This window comes from Meleagris gallopavo, chromosome 15, assembly GCF_905368555.1.
Source record: "Meleagris gallopavo chromosome 15, MGAL_WU_HG_1.1, whole genome shotgun sequence".
NCBI lineage: Eukaryota > Metazoa > Chordata > Aves > Galliformes > Phasianidae > Meleagris > Meleagris gallopavo.
In genome coordinates this window covers 11,759,186-11,784,538 of record NC_139418.1, presented here as the reverse complement: position 1 = coordinate 11,784,538, position 25,353 = coordinate 11,759,186, and the positions used below count along the sequence as shown (strand labels likewise).

At 41.3% G+C, this 25,353-nt stretch overlaps 1 protein-coding gene across 3 annotated transcripts in view; it reads left to right on the top strand.

The window, feature by feature from the left end:
* The window catches only part of GALNT10 (polypeptide N-acetylgalactosaminyltransferase 10), an 82,464-nt gene that overhangs the window by 24,910 nt on the left and 32,201 nt on the right, over window positions 1–25,353 (top strand). For all 3 annotated transcript variants that reach the window (XM_085236916.1, XM_085236917.1, XM_085236918.1), the window contains exons 2-4: window positions 15,575–15,677; window positions 16,453–16,591; window positions 20,356–20,522. In XM_085236916.1, coding sequence (XP_085093042.1) covers window positions 15,575–15,677; window positions 16,453–16,591; window positions 20,356–20,522 — 409 coding nt within the window. The remainder of the gene's footprint in view (window positions 1–15,574; window positions 15,678–16,452; window positions 16,592–20,355; window positions 20,523–25,353) is intronic.

Here is a 25,353-nt window from a genome sequence, read left to right as displayed (position 1 = left end):
AGAATCTTTCTTCTTATCTCTGTAAGATTGACATCTCTTCTTTATAGTAAATGTTATGGTCCTTCTTCCTCCTAATGTAATTTGTGGAAATCTAGTCCTGTGCAGCTTGCTTCTGAGCTGTTGTCCTAAATAGGATTATGGAAGCACTGACATCTATCTGAGCTTTATACTTTCATAATTCATAATAGCCAACTGCTCTGCTTTGTGCTTTTGGGGATGGTGAATTTGTTTGGCCTCTTCTCGGAGCAGTAAATTTAGGGAAAGACGGAAACATTTCCTAATCTGGAAGTGTCATAAGACTTAAATTTTGAAGTCTCTTTGCTTATTACTTCAAGTTTCAAGAAATGTTCTTAGAAGTGAGGAGGACTGGTTCATTTAATGTGCGTGGCCCCTGGGTATTTTAGACCATGAGGTAATAGATTTGGTTGAGGGCATCTATGAAGCAACACAGAAGTGAAAGCTTTAAGAGAGGTGGAAGAGCATTTCATTGCTCTTTACATATGTCAAAATGGATTGAGATGTGTTTGGAAGACCACCCTGACAAGCTTTGCAATACTGAGGCTGACTTCTAATGTGTGTTAGATATGAATTATGAAGTGATCTGAGTCCATATTCAGTGTGCATCTGTTAATAGCATAGAATAATTCCAAGTTGAGTTGTTCCCTAGATTAGATGCCTGGCATATTTATGATTCTCTTGCCTTTCTAGCAAAGGTGGTAACTTTCACATGTAGCGTTTTCAGAAGTCGGCTGCTTTTTTATATTGCCTTAAATATTTTATCTTGTCTCTCTCTCACATGTGCTGACATTGAAAATTAAAATTGTATGTATCTGATGGATTTAGTTTGGGATTCAGACTAGCACTGGGAGGAAGAAAGTTTGCAGTATAGCATAATCTTTCCTGATCTCATGGGCAGTGCCTGTTTCTTGCTCACAAGTGTAGGTACAGCTGGCTTTGGTGCTGTGAACCAAATAATCTGCCTACTTCTTGCTGCTGGTTTTGGTGAAATGTGGTATTTTTCCCCTTGAGCTTGACAACCAGCCTTTCCCTTGCAGTTCCACTGCTACTTAAAAAGTCATCCTCCTTATCCCAGCCTTCATCTTCTATGCATCCTTTTCTTAAGAGTAGCACTGCAGAAATAATATTTTCCACAGTAGGTTACTTGATGGAATGTTATGACATGTTACAGCTACTTGAAAGCAGCTGTTGTCTTTAATTTTATGATGTCAAGTTGCTCTGTTTTAAGTAAGTGCCTAAGCACTCCAGCTTCCTTTATTTTTAAAGGTCATTGTATGTGATTCACCTGTAAACCTGTCATCTCGGTCTGTCCTCTGCTGTACAGAGGGGAGAACAGATGTTGCTACCTACTGAAGGGTGCTTCAGTCACTTGCTGCAGAAGATGGTCATCAGGCTGTCAAAAGCAATCTTTATAGGTAGGCTGGTCTTTCACAAGGAGATGTGTTTACAGAGCATGAAATTAACGTTTTTGCACAGAGGCAAATAATTGCTTACAACAGAGACTTTGGTAGCAGATTTGGAGCTTGAATGATTATTAGTAAGGTCAGATGGAGCACGTAGGGATGTCCACCTCCTAAGCAAAGTCATTCAGAACTTCTTAGCTGATTTGCTTATGCCGGAAGGTTTTAAGAAGTTGCAGTGTTTGCAGCTCGTTTGTCCCCTGTAAGGTACTTGGAATAACCTGGAAAGAACTTGTAATAGCTGGTAGTAACCTTGTATGTCTGTACCTGTGGCATGGTTCCTTCAAGAATCGTTCTTGAATGGAAAACTTATTTTTTGACTTGCAGAAGGATGGAGAGAATTTGTATTCTCTCCATTCTGTTTTATTAGTCTTGATTTATTATACAGTGATACTCTAGTGCTGGCAGGGTTTGTTGTTTTTTGTTTTTTGTTTTTTTTTAAGAGGCTGCAGAAGTGTCAGTGAAATAGGCCTTCGTCATGAACAAAAAGGATCTCTGAAAGCTTTCTGTGGTCAGCAGATCAGTCTCAAAAGGACCAGTAGATACTGCATGGTGTTGGCTGACCTCAGCTGCTCTGGTCTGTGCTCTCAGTCATCAGGTCAGGGCTTTTTCTTGAGCAGTGATGGAAAAACCATTTCCAAAGAATGGTTACTGGTGAAATTAATTAGATTGATTCTTCATTTATAACACAGATCAAGTTTTGAACTTTAGTCTTTTATGGTAATAATACCACTCCGTTATCACTAATTGATTCTCTTCAGTCTCAGTTTGCTCAGCCTGCTTACTCCCCACTCAGCAGATAATTCACATCTTTCAAAATGTTTAAAAAACAATGAGCTTGAAATAGATAAACTTTTTCTAAAAGAAATTCTATCCTATTGCATTCAGCTGTGGCACAGAATTTGGGAAGTCTGATCAATTTTATATGCAGTGTCGAGTCAAACGTCAAAGTGGAGGTGCTGCCTCAGTTGCAAATGGTGTTGAAGACTTGGAGTGCTCTGTTTTTGGAACATCCGTGCTTCTGCAGGCAGGGGGAAATAAAACCATGATTAGTATCCCAAAAGCTGATCTGAAATACTGATCGGAAACCCTTTTCCAATCATGCGTAACCCTGCATGATACACTCATGATTTTCACATTGCTTTTCTGCTGAACACAGAATCATAGAATGGCCTGGGTTGAAAAGGACCACAATGATCATCTAGTTTCAACCCCCTCTGCTGTGTGCAGGGTTGCCAACCACCAGACCAGGCTGCCCAGAGCCACATTACTCTTCGGAGGTGGCGAGAATTCTTGCTTGGTCCGTGCTGTGCTGAACAACCCTTATCATAACTCCTTTCCTGTAGCTCTCTGCATGTGAAAGCAAGTGAAAGAGCCCTTGAGAAGGAACATCCAGTCACCAGAAGCAGCGTTTGAAGAAATCATTCTTGTTTATTGCCCGTGGTCTTTGTCCTGCACACGTCTTCTGTTGTGGTTTAGGAAGCAGTGCTGTCGGAAGGTGACGTTGCCTGATGTTGCCCAGGGTGCTGGTCCAGAGCTGTGCCTTTCCTGTCCTCTGCACACTGCTGAACTTGGGGTGTTTTGCTTTCCAGGTGTTGTCTTCCTTGCACTAGACTAAACAGTGCAAACTTTCTTTCTGAATTCTGACTGATCTTAAGAGTGACAAAAACTGAACAGTGGATAAACAACAGTGTTACCAAGCCCAAACATCACCTGAATATTCTCTGGAACAACTGCCTTTGTGTTCTGAGAACACTTAAAATCCAGTATAAAGGATACACCTCGCTCCTTGCTCCCACTGAAGAAAAACAGGAAGACTTTACGAAAGCTTAAACAGAAGTTTCCCTTGAAAATTCCTCCGAGCTGGTAAAAGAGAGCACCGTGTTCTGTTCGTGTAAGCTGTGCTGTAGTACAGTTTCACCAGCACTGGTTTTGCCTTGAAGTGTTATAGCATAAATTTTCAGAGGACATGAGGGAGATCGTGCATACAACGAATTGCTCAGAGGCACCTTACCAAGACCTGCTAATAGCCTTCCCTCATTAAAACAGTCCTAGCAGAATGGACTTATTTTTTGCCTGTTTAATAAGCCTTGGTAGGAAAAAACACCTAGGCAAATGTGAGATATTTATATTGGCCATTCTCTGGTGTATTTATGTACGACCATGTGTTTTATTTCTTTATTGATTTTTTTGTCAATGCTTAAACAGTATTCTTTCAATATGAAGTGAGACTCATAAAAATGCTAGGTATAACATGTTCAAGTCAGACTGCTTGCTTGATTCTGGTACAGCGAGCTACAAAATCTCTGTTACAGAGAATGTCCTCCTATACAGTAATTTTTCTCAGTCCCATGGAGCTTCATTATGGCTAGGTCAGGCTATGTGCTGCAAAGAAGAGAATTTATATTTTGTTATAAGGCTAAGTCCTATGCTGTCATAATGATGCTGAAGGACAATAAATGCTCCAAATAATTCAGTTTCTTTGGAATATAGTTCTGCTGTGCTGTAGGTTTAGGAAAATTGAAAATATTGTGTTGTGTTTCTGTGATTCCTGCTGGATGCTCTTGAGGTTATTCTGCAGCTCTTACTTACTTTAAGCTTCCAGAGACCAGTTAGTGAAGACTTCCAGAGCTGGATGCTTTCAGTTTAAACTCAAGGGAGAGATATCCCTTAAGCCCCCTATGGTAAAATGAGACTCCTCAAAGTCTAATTAGCTTTTGGCCTGAGATGGCACATACTAATATCTCCTGTAGTAGAAAAGCCACTGCCATAATTCTGACTGTGCTGTGCTTTTATTTTAATCTCACGTTCCCTCATTTCTTTGCAACTGTCTGGAAAGAGGACTGTCTCTAATACCTTCTTTTCTAACTAGTCTTCTCTGTCCTGCTCAGTGCCCATAATTTCATGTACTTCTGTGTATAGATGTGTCTGTAAATATCTCAGGAAGAGCTCTGCTTTTCTTCCAAAGTGTGGGACAGATTCATACAGTCAGTGATCTGTCATCACCCAGAAATGACAAAACAGCTGCTTAAATGCTGCATAAGAAATGAGTCACATCTTGCATTTATACAGTTAATGCCTTTTTAGTCATCCTCTGAGCGGTATCCCAAATTTTTTGTGTTCTTCTGTTTAGTCAGGACCACTTCTGGATTTTAATTCAGTTTTCCACTTAGCTGACAACATCAGATTTAACGAGCATGCTTGTTATTCCAATATTGCAATCAATAGGTAATCTTACAGAGCCTAAAAAGATTCTGGCAAAGCTAATTTTGATACATGACTGGTATGTTTTCATCAAAACATGTCGATTTTGATTAAATTTGAGTAAATTCCAATTTGGATATTAGCAATAACAGGACTGTTGCCTACTCATGTTTGCATCACTCAGGGAAGTGATGCATCTCCTCCCTCCTGTCTGCACAGTTGTCAATCATCCCAAAAAGAAGCTGCTTGTTTCTTGATTTTTATCCTGATGCTGCTATAGTTAGTACCTGTTGGTGACTCTCTAAAGTGATTTGTCACCTTTTGTGCACGTACACAGTTTTTATATCTGTATTCTCAACCTCTCTTGTCCTTAATTCCCCAGATATGCTTGTATTTTTCCATTTGTTGGATATCTCATCTGTCTTCCACAAGCACTTGGAGATGATAGTGCTCAGACTGTCAACAATCTTCTTCCTAGGTCCAACCAATTTATCTTGTGATTTCAAATTTGTTTCCTATTCTACCTACTGGTATACTGTGCCCTCCTTGCTACCTCTCTTGGCATCTTGAGCAGTCAGGTAATTTCTTGCTGTATTGCAGCTTGCAGCTGTGTGTGTCAAGTGATGATCACTGCTAGAGGACATGTCTAGGAGGTACCAACATACCTACCCAGAATTTATCTAGTCTCTAGGTTCATCATTCCAGTATAGATTACTTGATCCTTTCCTGGCCTTGGGTCAGCCTCTTCTCAGTCTAGGGTAGAGGTACGGAGAATAAAAGCCCTGGAACAGTGTCAAGATGTGTGATGGTCACAATTTCACAACGTATTCAAGGAGTAGAAGCAGACCACTGGGGCAGCTTGCTTGGAGAGAAGTAGTAGACTTTGGAAATGTGACCAGGTGGCATGTATGGAGTACAAAGAATGTGGGGAGTTCTGCCAGTGCCTCCCCTGTGGAAGGAGGAGTGGTAAAAGAGTGACAGACACTGTCTTGCTGGGTACATGTACTTGACACTTCAGCACTGAACTGATGCGAAGTTGTTTTTAGAATAATGGATATCAACTTCTAGGGTGCCTAGAACTTTCCTTGTTATAACCTTCAACAGCCAGGTCATGGTGGTATTTATTCCTCATGTATGTGATGTCCTTAGTCTTTGTAATCCATCACTGATGACTTGTGTTTCTGGAAGATGTTTGAAGACTGAAATTGGGGTGTTTGTGCTCATGGCTCTACCTTTTCATTCAAGGTGGGTTAATGCAGCTTGTGCCTGGTCTCAAGGAGTGACTTGTGCTTCCTTACAAGGAACTATTTATAAGAGTGCTGTAACTGTACACAGTTGACCAGCCACCCCACAATGTGGTATGCACCAGGACTCCTTGCCATTGAGGGCAGTTATTTTATTTACTGCCTTCTGCTCGAGGAGAACTTGGAGATGCAACAGAACACAAGTATGTCAAATGGTCTGACGGCACGAATGGGGAAACTGGAGGCAGGATGGCTAAAACATTTCTCAGTAACAGAGGTGATCTCAGGAAGTCTGATTGTGAGAGGAGCATGATTAATTTTGGCATCGATCTGTGCATTTTCTATTGCGAGGTGCAATGTTCTCCTTGTTTGAACAGCAGTTAAATAACTCCTCGGGAAGAAGAGGCGTGTAAAATGTTGCCTTTTAGTGCTGATGTTTTCAGTTTAGCATAACGCTGTCAAGAAGCATCAATTCTGCCAGGAAGTTGATAGAGAATTTACTTCAAAGCTCTTAAAATATCTGAAAGGAAAACAGTGATTTTCCATTGCTGAAAAACAGCAAAATGGGGTTTTGCTCCATTGCTTCTAATTAAAAAGCCAGATTGAGTCTGATGTTAGCAGTGTGAACTAGGAGGTGAAACAACAGTTGATCATCACCTGAGGTAACAGTAATAAACGTGTTCAATTACAAGTAATGTTTTTTCTAAACTACAGCTGTCACAGTAAGGGTTACAAGTACTGAAGGGTACTGAGTGATGAGCATGGAAGGTAAGACAGAAAACTGTGTGCACTTCTCTTAGCTTTATTGGAGTTAGTTGGAATTATTTTGTTCAAGTGATGCTTGAGTATTAAGTTAGCAAGTTGTTTTTCCTGGTAGCAGAAGATAATGTGGAAAGTAGTCTCTGAAAATGTCTGCAAGCCTCTCAATGTCTTGGGCTTGTAGTCCTTCTGGTCTTCATACTGATGTCAGTAGCAGGAAAGGTGAAAGAGATGGGTGGGTTACGCAGACCCTTTTGAGGAACGGTTTATTCTCTGACTGCAGCAGTGATCTGCTAAGAAGGATGAGTTGGTACTGGGAATTATTTCCTGCAGCACAGGTGAGTGCCACCTGTAGATGTTAGAGCTCCTCCAGTGCTGAGTTTGACTCTTTGGCAGATTACATCACTCCTGGTCAGATTTTGCCTCTTGCACGTTCCTTGTAGGAAAGATTTCTATAATTTATCCATCCCAATGATGGATATAGACTTCTTTTTTCTATTACCTTCCAAGGACATCAAACTTCTGTAGTGTGCCCTTGAATTTTACTTCAGTGAGTTTGAGCATAAGCCCAACTTCCACAAGGAGAGGTAACCATCTGATCTCAGCTGTTCTGCTGTTCTGAAGCCTGCAGGTCTCTCATGCTTTTGGATACCTTATAATACTCTGCTTTTTCTTTCAGGCAAAATCCAGATTGCTTCTTTTTATTGAGCTATCACTCAGTAAGTTTTCAAACTGCCAAATCCAGCCTCATGTAAATATTTATAATGCATTCTCCTGTCTCAGTGGTGGCTCTTGATTACAAAATGCAAGGCACACTTGTAGCATTGCTTACGCTTTAGAAAGCATCAAAGAGAGAGATCTGTGCACCATGGTTTCACCTTGATTTATCTGCCTGATGGAACACACTTAGACCTCTTTCCTTGGACATGCAGTGCATAGATTCTGTTCTATCCTCACCTCACGACTTGGAGCTTTAGCAGCCATCTCCCTTCTTTCAGCTGTTATACCAGAGTTTCCCAAGGTCTATCCAGGGACATTTCAATTGCAAATTTGTAAATTGTAATAGCTCTTTCATCTTCTGCTGTTACAAACGCTATAATTTTTGTAAACTGAGCGAAGTCCAATTTGTGGTCATGCATTTACCAGACCCAACTACTTGCAGCATGCAGCTTATGTATAATTTTACATTTGCTGTCCAAATACTGAGTTTCACTTGCGTAGTATTTGTTGAGGATGGCACACTATGATGGTTGTGGTATATTTAGTGAGATCTGAATTTCTGCTAGCGTAGTGCATGGTGTGAATCTCTGCTAATATTCAAAATATTTGGAAGTTGTGTTCATCTGAGCAATCTTTGAATGACCTAATGTTCCTGTAATCTGACCAGGAGATTATGATCTGGGTGCAGGGAATACATGGAAATGTTGAAATTAACAGCTCTTATATCCTGCATTTTTATTAAATCTTAATGCAGATTAGTCAGGTGTTTCTGCATATGCACCACAACCCGTAAGTCTCTGATAAGTCAGATTTCAGCAGCAGTGCTGTAAAGTATGTCCATACAGGAAATTGCTGCAGCTTGAGTGCCTTCTGCGATTAAACGGAGCGTGGATGTGCGCAGATGTCTGGAGTCAGCTGTCCATTGATCTCCAAACCAGCTTGTTCATTCTTATTCCTATGAATATAATAAGGTTTATTGCATTTTAAACAACCTCTGATAGCACTGAACGCTGCAAAAAACAGCATGCATCTCTGCAGAGCTTCTTCCAGCAGTTGCAATCCAAAGGGCTCTTGGGGACACACTGATGTACAGCATATGTGTTGGCTCCCTGGTATGGAGTTCCCATGAAGCACGTGAAGCAGAAAGCAAAAGAGGTGTTGGGAAGTCTTTAATTTCATTCTGATTGATGGTTCAGAGATGATTTATCCATCTCCATACCTCGCAAACTCGCTGTCAGAGCAGCTCATCGTAGCAGTACCTCAGGCAATGTGACTAACAGTTGTTTCCTATCTTGATGGGAGGATAGCCCAGGGAGTAAACTCTTGTTTTTGGAATTTTACAATGTGTTGCTGTATGTTAAAACAAGGTCAAAGAGCTGTGCCTGTCGCTTGAGGGGGAAAATGAGGTTTCTGATGCAGCTCAGTGCCCGTGGGAGCTTATCCCACAACTCGGAGCAGATTCCTGAGGCATGCTGCTATGTGGGAAACAGAGCACTTCTGCAGATACCAAGGGCTTTAAATGCCGTAGTGAACGGAAAGGATGAGAAAGAGGGCAAATTAAAGCAATGGGAACTGTTTTGAAGTCTAAAAATAGTTCTGCTGGGTTTTTGGCAGCTGAAAGAATGGCCCGAGACTGAAGGTGCACTGCACTCTCAGGTGTGCTGGAACATGGGGAGGAATTCACTGTTTGCACTGACACTGGGAAGGCACTGTACATGTGTGTGCCTGGATGGAGTTAGTCAGAGAGCAGGTTTAGAACAGCAAGTACTGCAGAAGCATCACATTACTTCTAAAGCTAAGTGAAGAACAAGGTGTGAAATGTTTGGCACAGATAGATGGCTGAGCTGGATGTCATATTGCTGTCCTTAGCTGATGTCTTCAGACTTTAATCATTTGATGAACCAGGATGCTTCTGCAGATAAAAATTGGTTTGTGCTAAAGGGTTTTCAGCAACTGAGGTCAAATAAAACTTAAATGAAGAAATGTAAAGGGGGGAGGCGTCATTCAGATCAGCAAAGTACTGTCCTAGCACTCCATACAAAAAGCTTTTTGCATTAATAAGCACTGAGTCAGCTGGAATAGGGTAATGCTGAAGCAATAGGCCATCTTGTCCACCAAAGACACTGCACACCTGGCCTTCTGGGGGGGAAGCATTGCTTCAACAGCTCTGCAAGCAGCTTCAAAGCATCCCTGGGCGTTCTGCAGAAAAGGCTCTGCTCTGTGTCCATGTGCCCCACTTCATTCTGCTGGTTCTACTCCAGCCGTGGTCCTGGTCTCTGACACAGGATGAGGACTGAACCAAGGGCACGTGCTGCATTCTTCCTTCCTGCAGGAGCTGAGCAAGTTATCTTCATGCCCTGAAGTGTGACTACCTCAAAGAACAGCCCAAGGCTGAACATATGAATTTCCATTTTCCTGATGTTCCTGGTGGGAGAGAAGAGCATGATGGCCAAACTGGGGGATCTTGGCATTATGCGGGAAACCTCTAGGTCTGATTCAGACCTGCTGCTTGGATCTGACTCATGACACAGCTGTGGAGACATACTTCTCTTTGTCTTTTGAAGCATTGAACCTTTCCCCATGATGTGCTGCCATTTAGTTCTGCGTTGCCTTTTAACGGTTCCTGAAACGTTGAGCGTATGGATTATATTAATGTAGCTCTTAAATTTTTGATGAACTGAAATAGCTTAAGAAATTAACCTTCTGAAAACACTCGAGTGGAATGCAGGGCAGGCTTTTAGTAGCTTTCTTTTCCTAGTAGTATGCCATCTCCTATTCCAGTAAATGAAGAGCTGTGACTAACCAAGGTCGTGCTCAGCTTCCTGACCTAGAAAGTGTACCTCCAGCTGATGGTTGAGATATTTTTCTTTTTTATGGGAAAATCTCAGTTATTTTCATGCTAGTACAGAGGATGGAGGCTGCACGGTGCTGAGGCCAGGTGTTCCTTACTCCAGCTTTGCTGGAACACAATCATGGCAGGCTGCACACGAGGTGCATGCTCTTCTCTTGCACAGTGCCCCTGGAAGGAAGGATGGGGGCAATTGGCCTGCTTTGCCATATTAATTGCAACTTGCTTCTTCTGTAGCTTTTGCCAGCAGATTGGAAACAATCATGTGTTGGCACTGCGAAATGTTGGGAGTGATGCAGAGAAAAAGATTTTTTTCAGCTATTGGTGTGAGTGGAGGAGACAGTGCTGAGGAACATCTTAAACATTATCCCCTTTTTCTTCCTCATGTAGTTTAGGGACAACCTTCTGGGAAGTGAGATATTATCTCTTCTGGCCTTCGGAAGCTAAATTTGTATCAGCAGAAGAGGTGGAAATCCCACCTTTGTATGTGTATCCTGCCAACTGCTGGTTTGAAATAGCCAACTGTTGTCAGCAGTGCTTATAGGGGTTACAGTCAAAACTGACCTCTTACAGTGAGTTTGTCTGTTCAGGATTTTCTGACCCAGCTCTAGATAGCCCACAGGCATGTCACTTACCTCTGCCTTTGACTGCAGCTTCTTTAATAAAGGAATGGTTTAAATTTGCCCTCCCTTTCCCTGTTGTTTTTCTGTTTTCTCATCTTCAGCAGCTTGTTGTAGGATGTGACAGCGAGATTTACTCACTGAGGTGCTGGGATAAACGAAGAGACCTGAGGTGAAAAAATGCCATTATCTCTGAAGATCGTAGCTCTTTCATTTTAAAAAATAATAAAAAAATTTAAGAAATAATAAGCAACGAAATAAATGTTTGAACAGGGTTTGAAATCTGTACAGCACTGTGATTAGCTGCATGCGCTTCAGCGAATCTTTTTTCCTCTAGTATATAAAGCTCTTGGCTTACATCTCCATCTACTCTTCTCTTATTCTGGCTGGAGCCAGGCACACTAAATAGTGATTAAAGAAAAGATTAAAATTCCATTTTTGTTTGGCGTTTGAACACTGATCGATTCCTTTGGTGGCACGTTAAGTAACAGCATGGTAGACGACAGAAGGGGCTTATTTACAGCAATCTGTCTAAATCCATTTCCAATGTATTGCCTAATATGCCTTTCTACTTTAATTCATTTTCACTTTTTGAAAAAACGAAGAGTGAAAGCAGGCAGGAGATTAGTTTAAGATATTGCTGGAGAAGTAATCACTTGTGTGGTAAACAACTTCCAGTTTTGAAGAAAAAGTGAATGTGTTTGAGCTGAAACAGAAGTTATGGGCTTGCTGTAGGACTTAATGGATGAAATTCAATGGCCTGTGCACTTAGATAGCTTTAATAGCTGATTGTAATAAAGCTTTCAGGCTTTGAAATCTCCTTTTTTGCTTTGCTGTTCACAACTGACCGCTTCAAAAACAAACAGATTTTTGCAGAATGGGAAGTGAAGGCAGACAAAAATGGAAAATGGCAAAGTCTGTAGCCTGGCACTTCTGTGTGCTCAGCTGCTTTATAGGGACAGAAATGCAGATGCTTAATGTCAATTTACCCTCACCGTAAATAACAGATAACAGCAATGTTTGAACAACGGCCATTGAATTTCATAGCAAAAATGTGGGTAAGGAGGGGATTGTGCTGATGGGTTCTGGACAGAAGTGTTGTGCTTTCTGCTGTGCAATTCGAATTTATGGGTAATGAGGATAAAAGTGAGAAATGACACAAACTGCGGTGTTACAGGTAAGATAAAGCTTCCCGCAAATGAGCTGCTTGTTAAATAGCGAAGGCTAAAGTCAGTCCTAGAAACCTGGCTGTGTTTTGCACATTGCTTGGATATCTCAGTCTAGAGCTTCTGCTGAAAGGATATCATCAAGTTATTTCATTTGCATAAATGAGTCAAATCCCTGCAGCATCCCTGAAGAAAGCCAGTAAAAAAGGAAACATTCTGCTCTGTGTGTGCTGTGTCTGGATGTCTAGAGCTCAGACATTTAAAATAAAGCTTCCAAAATAACACCAATGTCAGCAAAGTGCCCATTGTGACTGCTGGGGCCTTGGAGTTAACGTGTGTGCACTCCCTGTGACAGTGGCATGCTGCTTGTGCTCTTACAGCTGCTCTGCTAATAGCAGTGACATGGGCACAACAATTGCAGTCCAGGGGATGGCAAATGTTTGTCATTTGCTCTTTTTTCAGTAGTCTGTTTATTTAGTTTTGTGTGATTTTAGCAAGAGATGCTAACCACACTGCTTCAAGTACATATTGCCTTCGAGGCTTCTCTGATGGTGGGTGCTGGGAGGTCTACTGGAGCAAAGACACGGGCATTCATCACTGCAGGCTTCTCAGGTCCCATGTTTTAATAGTGACTTGCCAAACCAATGTGTTAGAAGTTTGCTTACCAGTGATACTGATGAAAGAAATACTCTAAACCCATAACACTTAGCTGAGTTGTATTGCATTTAGTGCAGCACTTCTCAATTGGATTGATTCATGCTATTTGTCTGCCCAAGGCCAAAACAGCTCCGGAACACAGCCAGTCTGCCTGACCATCTGCAGTATGTCTGTCCTTAAAGGTTTAAAAGGTACTCATAGAAAGGTATGCTGATACAAAGATTAGTGTTGTTTACGTGTGTGACTCTTCTGTCTGGCTTCACTTGTATAGGGCAGGAAGGCTGTATGCACCAGAGGCAGAAGAGCAGGAGGTGAGGCATGCTGTGTAGATCACTTTTACTTCCCTGGTGCTGATATGTAGAACTGTCAGTCCTGTAAGTGTCAGTAGGGAGAGCCCAGTAATGGGAACTGCGCAGGACTTAGGGATAAATAACTCATAATCTGTCTCTCGTGCAAAATAGAGGCCAAGCTCTCATGGGATGGCCGTGCGCTGAGGATTATTTAGTGGGGATGAAAAATTAGAAACAGCTCTGGTGGACCAGACAAACGAATTGCTGAACTGTTGCAGGACAGCTGCTTCATTGAGCTGAAAATTTGATATGCTTTATACCAAAAATAACCAGGCTGCCTCTCCTCCTGTCATGCTGCTCTGTCACAGTTGTCACCCAGACTTGCTCACAGTCGCTAGCCTTAGCCAGCATTCATCGCTTCTGGGAAGATTGGGTTGGAGCACCTTCTTGAGCTCTGAACAAGAGGCAGTGGCTTTATGTTGCACTAGGGGAGGTTAAGGTTAGACATTAGGAAAATCTCTTGTCCAGCAGTGGTGATGCAGTGGCACAGGCTGATCAGGGAGGTGATGGAGTCACTGTCTCTGGAGGTGTTCAAGAACTGTGGAGATGTGGCATTGAGGGATGTGGTTAAGGGCATGGTAGGAATGGATTGGGGTTCTTACTGATCTTTTCCAATCTTAGTGATTCTGTTATCAGGAGAGGAAGTTTGCTTTGCCCTCCCCTTGCTCATCATGTGACACGAATAGAAGTTCCTTAATAGTTGTTGATAATGAGAAGTAGCTGAGTGACTCCTTGTTGGTTGAGTGCCCCTCAGCTCTCCTGCAGGGGAAGTAAATCTGAATTGCAGGCAGCAGGAAGGGAAATACTCTGAGCATCTGTATTAATTAATTGGTATGTGTAGCTGAGTGTCTGCTTTTGTGAATGAAACTTGGCTTCTGCCAGGTCTGCAAAATGTCTTGCCAGATAAGTTGAGCAACTGAGTATAAATCATCATATGATCCTACATTAAAAAAAATCTAGATTTTAAGTCTCTTGCATGGAAAATAAAATACCAAGTAAGTTCGAATAGTTCATAGGGCATCTCTCAATCAGATCGAGCTCTATTACTCATAGGCCTCTCATTTATTACCCTTAGTCTGATGATACCAGCAGCACAGCTCATACTGTTGGTGCACTTCCTCTGCTAAGAATTACCACCCATAAAGAAGTACCCAGCACAGAGCAGACACCTGTGTTCAGTCTCTGTAGTTTATGCTGATATCTTACCTTAAACCTGTCTTCACTGGTAGTTTTGTAAGCTAATACACAGGATGCTGAGCTGGAGTGGAACAAGTGCTAGCAACCATAGAATGGGGTGCTCCTAAGGGATAATCCATTAAGCCTTCACAGCAGGACTCCTCAGAGTCAGCAGTCAGACTGCAGTGAGGTGAGCTGTGTGTGTCTGAAGCCTTACACCTTGAAACAGAAAGGAGAAAATGTCCAGACACCCTACTTTCCCATGAGAAACTTAGACATAGAAGTAGTTTGCAATTTAACTCTGAAAGCAAATGAAATCTGTGCATTAAATGCCAGAGGCATCTGATAGCCCTGCAAGGTTACTGTGCTAACTGCTACTTGGTCTGATGGTGGTTTAGTTGGATTGGTCTCTTAGAGGGAGACCTGTAACCTCATGCCTCTGAGCAGTGCCTGGCTCTGGCTTTTTCTTTCTGGGAAGTTGTAGTGGGTGGTTCCAGAGCATTTTAAAGGTAAAAAAAAAAAAAAACAAAAAACAAAACAAAACCAAAAACCCAACAGTTTTATGTAACTACTTCCTCAGAAAAGATGCTACAAATGACTTGTATCTGTACTTAGCAGCATATTGTAATGTAATTGAAAACCCGTTCTTAGAGATGTTCTTTTCTTAGCCTTAAACTCTATTTAACATGCATATATTTCCCTTGGTTTGGGATGTCTGTATTATAGAGAGATTGTGATTTTTCTTTCCACGCACAATAGTCTGCTTGGTTCTGAATTCACCCCATCCTTCATTTGCCAACTCGTTCCCAAAACACCCATTGCTTTTGAATTTCAGGAACAACATCATGAAAAGAGCAGCTCTAATTGCTTTTGGCGCAGGCTCATGCCTCGTGTAAAATTTGCTTTTAAGTTGAGCAGCAAGAGTCCTAATAAATGACCTTTTAAATCTTATTTTGATTTTATTCAGGTATAGTCGTGTGCTCATTAATAATGATCCTGCAATAGGTCACCCATTAAAGCTTTATTGTTAATTAAATAGGAAGTAAGATGTATTAGATGTTTTCGGAATGAAAATGGGAGTTCTTAATAGATTCTCTGATTAAGAATACTGGTCTGCATACATGATAGTGCACCAGAAAAAAAATCCTGCTTAACAGCTATAGATAAAGTACTGTTCTGAGGCATGCAAAACTTGCTTTCTCCATCTTCCCATTTAGGTTAAAAATGATTTGCTTTGAGTCTGACCTCAAGGGAGATCCATAGTCTCCCCTTACAGGAAGGGAGAGGCTGTTAATAGAAAGGTTTCGTTGGTTTTTGTGTTTTTGTAATATATCCAGTCTTCTCTTTAAAAGGCACTGCACATGAGACAAAAGAAAGACCTTTACTTTGGTGATGGACAAAGGAAAAAGGACTGGCATAATAAGGAAGCTATAAGGAGGGACCTTGAGCGTGTGGGTATGTAAGATTACCATAAATGTTTTAATACAAATCATAAATGAATTGGATTTTAATTGCTAGACTGAATGCGGATTGGTATGTTGATGATGTTGGCATGATGCAGCTGTTATTGTTGGTTCATCTCAGTTAAAGCCTTCTCCACTAACTCCAAAATAATCATTATGAAGTGAAAGGATGTTAGTAACATCTTGGTGTTTTTAGAGTAAGTGCAGAATTGATTTTTAAAAGCTTACTAAAAATCATGTGATTCCAAACCTGGGATATTCAGAAGAGAAAAGGGGTGAGAAAAATGCTGTAGATCATAACATTCAACTTTTATTCTTTAATTTCTGGGTTTTATCTTCTATCATATAAAAGGGTCCATTTTGAATGTTACATCCTTACACTGATGTCTGCAAGGGTTCTGCCTCCTCTGTACAAGAACTCAGGTTTGTTAAATATACATATCCATCTGTGCTGGAAAAAAAAGCAACACTGATGAGGTATTTAAACCATATGTATTCTTCCTGCTGTGGGGAAAAAAAACCTTTAAAGATCCTTCCCAGCGTTGCTGTAGCCCCTTCATCTGTTTCTGATCCCAGAAGGAAGACTTTAACTTGCATGGTTTCGCACAGCTGAGGTTAACCCAGTGCTAAATATGGCATACAGCACAAAACGAATGGAGGAATTTCAAAGGGCTCTAAGATAACTGCTGTCCTTTTGATACACGGGTTAGTCTGTAACCTGTTAAGCATCAATTAATAGTAACAGTGCATGTTTATTCTGTCTATAGGAAATGGAGAGCAGGGAAAACCTTACCCGATGACTGATGCAGAGCGAGTGGACCAGGCATACAGAGAAAATGGCTTTAATATCTTCGTGAGCGATAAAATTTCTCTGAATCGTTCCCTTCCAGACATCAGACATCCAAAGTGAGTATACAGTTTGCATTTCCAGAGGTCAAAGTTTACAAGCCCTAATTTACCACTTGTGCAGTGTGCTGGGTTTTTATGGAGTTTTGTTTGTCCAACGCAAGTCTTTCGCAGCCAGGGTGATGTTGGCACTGCTGTCTCATTCGTAAAGAACAGTAATTGCAGAGGGAAATGGAGGCGACAAGTCAGTTAAAAATAGTAAAAATAAATAAAAATCACAGAATCATGGAGTTGTAGGAGTTGGAAGAGATCATTGAGTCCAGCCCCCCTGCAAAGCAGGCCCCTAAAGCAGGTGAGATCTCTTACAATTCCAAAATACTAAACATTACCGAAAACTTGCAGTCCTGCACTGAAGGAACCTTGAACTTAATTAAGTAAGAGGCATCTACTTCCACGTTCATCTCTTCTAGCATGACACCTCCGTTCCTGAGTCTACTGACATGGCCAACAATTTTTAGCAACTAATAAGATAGAACTATTTCTCTCTGCAGCAGAAACTGATGTAAAAGTCTGACTTGTTTTACAAATGCCCTAAATGTAGTTGGATGATGGCTTTGTCAGTAAACTCTGTGTGCTTCTTACATTTGCCAGTAGCTGGAAATAACTATGAAATTTTTAGGAGCAGAACAAGACCTGAGTAGCTCCACTCAACTACCAGTGAAGAAAAGATGTTGATTTTTGTACATATCTTCCTCATAAAACTTAACCAGAGTTTGTGTGAAAAGCAGTTCCAGTTGAATACTGACCTTTGAGATCTCCTGTTTAATCCTTGTTGATGCAAAGCTGAGATGTATTTTAAACTGTGCACAGTATTTAATCAGAAAGCCTTGTTAGATGTGTGGGTGAAAGCTAGTTTTGTGGAAAGCTAGTTTTGAATTCAACAACTTGAATTCAACATCTGCTTTACTCATGAAGTACCATTTCCAAAAATAAGGTTTTAAAATTCATTAGGGCATTCAAGAGATCACCTCTTCGGCTGTCTCAGTGAACCGACCAAATCCTGCAGCTTGACCTTTCTCAATGCATGCCCACAGACCAGAGGAGCAAGCATAACTCCATAAATGCTTTAGGCACGCAGCTGAAATGTTTAAACATACGGATTGATCAGATAAAGATATTGTTTATCAGCTTATATTCCAATTCTGGGAAATAGGTTGAGATTGCTAACCTAAGCTGTGCCTGGCTGCCATTTAAAGGGGCTGCCATGGTTCTGAGGATTTAAGCTGTAGACAACGCAGTATTTCCTCACCTGAAGATTAATAAATTAACTTATGTTCCCCAGTGCTTCACAGAGTTGCTGATTCCTCATTGCTAATTCTGCTATTAAAACTTTTTTAAAATCTGAAACTTCTGACTGTAGTCCCCAGTTAAAATTAATAAGTGAAGTGTCTGAGTCACCAACAACTTAAGCTGTGATTAATGATACTGCTGCAGCTGGTTCTGCTTGATGTTTGACACATCCTTTCCCCCAGTGTGGTGAGTTATAATTGCAGAGGTCTCAAGATGAGGATAAACAGCATGTATGTAATGGATGCTAGGATTAGCTGGGCAGGGAATGGGGTTGCATTTAATGGAGATCTGCAGTAAAGGAATTCACAGCTGAAAAGGTCTGTTTATTCCCTACCCATTAAAAAAAGATACACTTGAAACGTTTTGTTTCATATTATTTGGGAGCTTGATGAGGGCAATTTATAATGAAGTTTAGCTGAGGTAAAGTCCGTAAAGAACGCTATAGAAAGACACGAGCCGTGCTGCAGAGCACTTATTTTACCTTCCCTTTTATGTTTGGTAGGAGAAAATGGAAACTTTGAAGTTCAGAAATGTGCCTACAGATAGAGGAGAGTGTAAGCACAAGGTGAACTGGGGCAATAATGTTTCCTTTCAGTGCCATTGGGGTTTGCAATATTCAGTACTAATTTTGCAGGTCTTGTAAAACAATTGTGGATACGGTAGCTTGAGAGAAACTCTTTAACTATTAAACTTAATAGGTAAAGTTTCTACTTGTTAAAGTTGGAGAATGAGAATTGCAGTTTAGGAAGGGTTAGAAGAGAACTGGGGGACCTTGTTTCATGTTGTCACAAAATTATAGCTAGCAGCTACCTCCGAAGAAGGTTGATTGCATTGCCAGGGGCTGGATGAAAGCAGTCCATGCAGCTTTAGTTTGCATACTGAATCTGTGCATTGCAGCCGAGCCTGCAAGCTCTTGGCAGCTCCCCAAGACAATTCATTAGACCCATAATAAGCTACTGTCCTTTCATGCAGGCATCACAGTCGCTTCCTGTAACCACAGATTTATTGAGTTTGTATAACATAGGTGTATCTTTCTCCATTCCCTGGGAAAGGCACCCAGCAGAAACTTTCCACTGCCAGAGCTGCTTTTGTTCCTATCTGCCCTTCCTGGAATGGAGAGGGGATTGCCTGCATGCAAGTGCTCTGCTGTGCATGTGCTAAAAGCCTGGTCTGCAGAGCTGTAGTGCATGCTGTGCAATAGGTGGTGCTGTGGCAGGGCAGGGAATAGAGCATGGCCTCCCTTTTCTGCTAGCCACCGTGCTAGCATTACCATTGAAGTGCTAAAAATCTCTGGTCGTGCTCTCACCACTGTCTGTTTTGCACTGAACACGTGGGGTTCTGAGAATGGAGTAGACTTGTCCCCTAGTGAACAGCTGCTGGGTAATTTTAACTACAGTTGTTCATCAAATGGCTTTATACCTCACCTGTTCAGCAAAGTTCAAACTCCACTCTGAGGGCCACACCTGCAGGAAAATAAACTCTGCACTTAATACTGTTGTCTGGATGTTTTTCATGAGGCTATCTTGAAAACACACCCACAGGATGTGGGAGCATTACTCCTGTTTCAGTGTTAAGGGAGACTAGTGGTCCGGGGCAGTGCCCATAAAGCCAAGGGGTCTGTGGAGGCCCTGCAGACCTGAAGCTCTGGCCCTATCCAAATTCTGTAGTGCTTTGGATTCAAAGGCCAGCTTTCTTGCTTTGATCTGCTAAATAATGCTGAGTGTGAAATTAGAACTGCTAAAACAAGACTGGCTACTTAAGAAAAATAGCATCTGAATAATTTACCCAGGATGACAAAGGAAGCCTTGTGTAGAAGTTGGAGATTGATCTATTACTGAGGGAAGTGGGTTTATTTATCGAGCAGTTCTTTTCCTGTGATTATCCTGTCTCTTCCATCTATTGTTCATAATGTTTTCTATTTCTACAGCTCTTTAGGGAAGGTGCTGTTAGACAAGATCCTTACTTTCTTTACATTCCATTTGAAATTTTTGGATGATGGCTGTATGTGTGATTAGAATTATTTACTTCCCTGAAATCTGGGATTAAGTATGCTAAACCTATGTATTAAAAGAGCTTAAAACAGTCACATTCAACTTCTGGAATAACTTCAGAAAATCCTCTTCCTAATGATCTTTGAGGTGTGAGAACTGGAAAAAGAACTATTGCAGAATGCTGTACCTTAAGCTATAATGGGAATTTCCTTTAAAAGCAGTTTCAATACCTAACAGATCCCTTTGACTTTCTGCGTTGCTAAATATCACTTACTGGCCATTAAAAGTCACTATTTCATAAGGAATGGGTTTTTTTTTTTGGCAAGGCAAACTGGAACAGATCAACTCTGTCTTGAAGTCGTCCTTTTTCAGGCACCTTGCATCATTCTGGGGAGTAGAGGATGAACTGAGTTGCTTGACGGTGATTAATATGGAAGTGCTAGTGTTTTTTGGCACTGCCTCCTGACCTTATTCTGTATCCAGCTGCAAGAATAAGCTGTACCTGGAGAAGCTGCCAAACACCAGCGTGATAATCCCATTCCACAATGAAGGATGGTCCTCCCTGCTCCGGACAGTGCACAGCGTTCTGAACCGTTCCCCTCCTGAGCTGATAGCAGAGATAGTGCTGGTGGATGACTTCAGTGACAGAGGTATGAGAATTTGCATGTAACGTCTCCATCTGTTATTATCTACCTATGCTTATCTGCCAAAGGGATCAATGAACTTGCAAATATTTGTGTGCTTAAGGTAAACGAGTGATTTTTTTCCTTGCCAACAGTGGAGCTCAGGTAAATCTTGCTCCAGTATACCTGAAAGTCCAAAAGTTCAGCAAAAAAATCATGTCTCAAGTTCAGTTTGTACTGTTTCAATTCCTGGCATGGGCTGTCCTGCATTTTGGACAATACGGAGGAGCCAGACAATTAAACAAGCAAATCAAAAACAAGGGGTGAAGGGAAACAACTCACTCCTCAGATCTTGCACTTTCTTCTAGACTCAGAAAACGAGAGAAGCCTTGATAAGAGGTCTCTACCTTGGACTATCTAAGATTCCTGGCTTTTTTTCCCCGAGTATTGTGCCTCTGGAAAGTAAATATGCAGCATCCAAAGCCTTGACTGCTTTCCCTTGCTGACATGCAGTGCAAAACAGGGAGAGTACGATCAAGAAAAGAGCATTTGTTTTGGATTGGATTCAGTGTGACTACATATCATCTCTGGCATGAGAAATTACCATAAATGGAAGAACCACTGTTAATTGTCAAAGCAATGTATACATGTAGTTGTTGAATGTATTTAATCTGCAGCAGAAAGTCAGGATACCTTTTTTTCTCTGAACCATTTATGTGCTGTGTGATTTAAATTAAGTTACTTTATATATTAAAGCAAAACACAAGCAGTGTGCACTCCTGCTAAAGTGGGGGAAAAAAGCAATCAAATGGGAGGAATGAATGTCTCTGTCCTGTAGACATTACTGTGTTGAGAACACGTGGAATTTGGAAGCCCTGTGAAGCAGCTGGTCCTCCTGTGTTAAAGAGGGTACAGTGATTTTTAAAGGATTACAATCAGATCCAGCAAATCTGTTTTCTCCATTAAAATTACTATGACTGTTTAGATTCTTTACAGACTGCAGAGCTTGAGTCCTGCTCCTGAGATTATGCAACTAATCAAAAAGAGCTCTCTATAGGGACGCTAAAGGATACAGCTTCAAAATTCGGACACGTAGGAAATTCCTAAAATGAGCTTGGAAACAAGCTAGTGAGTATTTTGTGTTCTGACCTATATTGACTTTGAAATAAGCACTACCCGATAGCTACAGTATTTGTTCTAAAGTATATCTCTAATTAGTTTGCAAGCAAGACATGCTGATTTGAACAAATCAATCAGTTATATGAATTAAGTATTTCTTCAGAGGATTTTCAAACTTAGCTGGGGGAAAAATACCCTCCCAACAAGCTCTCTTTATTGCTACTTGGTCTAGAAGCAAATTAGTAAAGCTCATGCTGTAACCACAGCAGAGTTGTACAAACACGTTTCTTACGGGGCAAGTGGAAGTAATGAAATCTGTTTTCCTGTGCATCTGTTTTCCTTGTTCTCTAGAAGTGCCCATCTGACCAGCTGACAGAGCACTTCTCTGGCTCTCTCGTTTCTGCTCCCCATCAGACTGCACACTGCTGTTTGTCCGGCTTGCCTTTGTTCTGTTCCACCTGCCTCTGCTCGCTCCTCTCCGTCAGTCATCCATCTTTCATACAAAGAAATGGCTGAGATTAATTTGTGCAGCAGCTATTTACAGATGGGTACAAAAGACTGCTGGTGTTGGACAGTAAGGTGAACTGTAAAGGGAAGAGAACAGACACAGACAGCATGCTAATAAAAACCTCTCTGAAACTAATGTTTTCCTGCTAGCTCAGTTGATCTTGCCATGTTGGGACAATTACTGGTTAGGATGAAACATTTTTCCTTCCCTGCTGTCAGTCTGTATCTGCACTGTGGCATTTCCTGCTGGCTGCTTCTCCTTTTCCAGCAGGCAGTGTTCTCCCCTCGCTGCACCGGTGTTGCTTTCCCACATTCCTCCTGGAGTTTAAATAGTTCCTCAGTCTTCAAGAGGCAAGAGTGCTAAGTCCTGAATGCATTACCTTGATTTGAAAGGCTGCTGGTTATAAATTTGTTTTTAATTTATCCGTGGTGTTTTTAAAAAATATCACCTTTCTATAACCCAGGGCCTGAGAACAGATAATTTAACACCTCAAACTGAACTGCTCCAGGAAATCTTTTACGTCACATATTGTGTATTTGAGGAAGGCCGCATTCTTGGATTTGGACTGCTAGACCACCATTCTGGTTATTTATCTCCTGATTAAATTGGGCAGAGAATAAAGACCACATCTCTGAGCAGATGATACCATCACTGCTGTGCCACAGAATCGGTGAGCAGTTAATAGTGAGGAGAGATTTCTCTGTTTTCTTTGAAAATCTCAAATGGTTGCTCTGCTGCATTGTCTGCAGAGTGGAATGCTGTGCTTTCTCTTTCAATTGCCTTTCCCACAGATTTGTAACAGTCTTTCTTCAAAAATTATAGAACTGTTGTTGAGCACGGTGATAACTAGGAGCCTGATGGAGATCAGAGAGGCAATAGTAAGAACAGTAAATGTCAGCTTCTTCCCCAAAGAGATCAGTAAACAGTCATAATGAACTCCAGTGAATAGCAAAAAATGAAAAGAAAAAAAACCTTAATCATTTTTTTATCGAGAGATTACCCCAACGAGATGAAATATCTGATGCTCTGTGCTGTACCTCTTGGTGCCCTTTCACTTCAGGGCTGTCTAAAAAGACCTAGCACCTTAATAACTCTTTAAAAGACTAACCCACAAAAACCTGGCTATCTCCAGCTAGGAAACCATATTCTTCTCACTGGCATTTCTCGTGTGCTCACCTGTGTTGGGTTAAACACACTGGATTTTGCCCAGCTGCCCTTGAGGCTCTGCTGATGTTGTTGCTGTCCTGTTCCCCTGTTGCACTGGGCTGTGTAGTACCAGTCCATCAGCATCTTTCATCTAAGCATCTGATCAGCTCTCATACATGGAGAATATTTCACCAGAAAAGTAAAGAGGACTTAACTAATAATAGTTAAAGAATAGATATGGAAACCTGGCTGCTAAGCACATGATTTTGACTGATGTTACTTTCGTAAGTTTTTTATCAGTTTTCAAGCAAGAAATTTTTGGTTTGATTATGAAGAGAGTTGAGAAGTCAGCTAACAAAGTGACAGGAGAGTGAAGATGGATTTCTGGGTTAGTTGGTGGATGCTGTGTTCTGCAGCATACCTGAGAGGCAGCTGTACAGCTTTCATTACTGGAGTTCTTGGGCAGATGAATCATCTTCTGGAAGTGTCAACAGCCATTTATTTCTTGATTTGCTTGAGACACAACTCTGCAACTTTTAACAATAAACATTTTTCAGCCAAAAGACAGTCCTGATGACAGCAAATCTTAACAGCAAGCAACAAAAGCTTAACCAATTGTGTTTTTGAAATATTTCCTTTGCTTTCTATTTGAGAAAGCTGAACGTGCTGGAGCAACTTACTGTATGGCATTATTTTTGGATGTCTATTACACAGTGAAGTGTCAAAATCTAGCCTTATTTCAGACTTAGAGCTGAATCCCATATCAGCCACATTGCTCTGGGAAGGTCTGGCTGTCTGTGGGATCAGCCTAGTGATGGTTGATGATGGTCTTAGTGGTCTTTTCCAACCGTAACGATGCTATGGTTCTATGATTCTGATGCAGTGCTGCAGTAACACCCAGCCTGCCTTGAGCAGCAAACCATGGTGCTGCCTCCAGCAGTTCTTTAACACCTGGCTCTTGTTAGGTTAGACAGACCCTTGTCTTCATAATCTGGGCTGGGCTGGTTCAATAAGAAGCTGCTTTCTAGCGTGTGCCATTGGTCACAACAGAGTAAACGTTCTGGGTGTATTTCTACTTTCTCCTATTAGTCTCTGATATGAATTTAGCATTCCCAACAAGACTGCTATAATAGCATGTACTTTTCTTTCACACAAACTTTGTGGGGATATAAGGAGTTCATTCTTCTGACCATAAGCATTTCAAAGCAATGGGGAGGTTTAAATGTGGAAAAGAGCACAGGTTATATTGAACAGAGGGAGGCACCAATTCAGTAGCTATTTTTGGAGAGGAAGAATGAGCCTGCCTGACATTGTCTGCCTCTTTCTGCATCCCGCTGAGAACTGCTAAAGACCCACGGACTGACCTCAGCTGGTTCAGGATGCACCCTTCTGGATAAGTAGAAATCAGAAATGCAATACATATAAATTATGACTAGAATTCTTGATCATAGAAATGGTTAGCTGTGGCAGTCCTATGTGGATTTGTGGCTTCACATTTCATTTCTAAAACTATTCTTTAGTGTTGAGCTCAGTTAAATGAAGGCTTTTCATATGCTGGCTTGCAGGGTACTAATTATATCCCTCTGAGCTTGTTGTTACCAGAATTGCCCTAAGTAAACTAAAATGCTTTTTGTATGTATATCGGCATTCTCCTGGGGACTGTCAGATGTGAAACTTGTTTGATTTTGATTATTTAATTATAATGCTGTTGAGTGGTACGTGAGTTCCATTATATCATAGCAATGGGAGGAGGGAAAGAGAAGTTGAAATGCAGGTCAGTTTGTATCAACTCCAGCCTTTTATTATTGCTAGTGGGCAATGAATACCAGGCAGGCAGTTTGTGATGCTTCAGGGGCTGCTTCAGTTCCTAGGTGAACAATCTGAATCTATGGTTGTGAGAAATCAAGCTGTTCATCTCAAGTGTCTGCTTTGTGCAAAATGGGTTGTTGATCTCCCATCTAATCCTAGCAGCTTGCAAATGTAGAGCTGCCCTTGCCTCTCATTACATGAATGAACAGCCTTCAGTAAAAGGAACAAAGGGCAGAGGATGGTGAGTTTTCTCTTTGCAGGATGCTTGTTTAAATG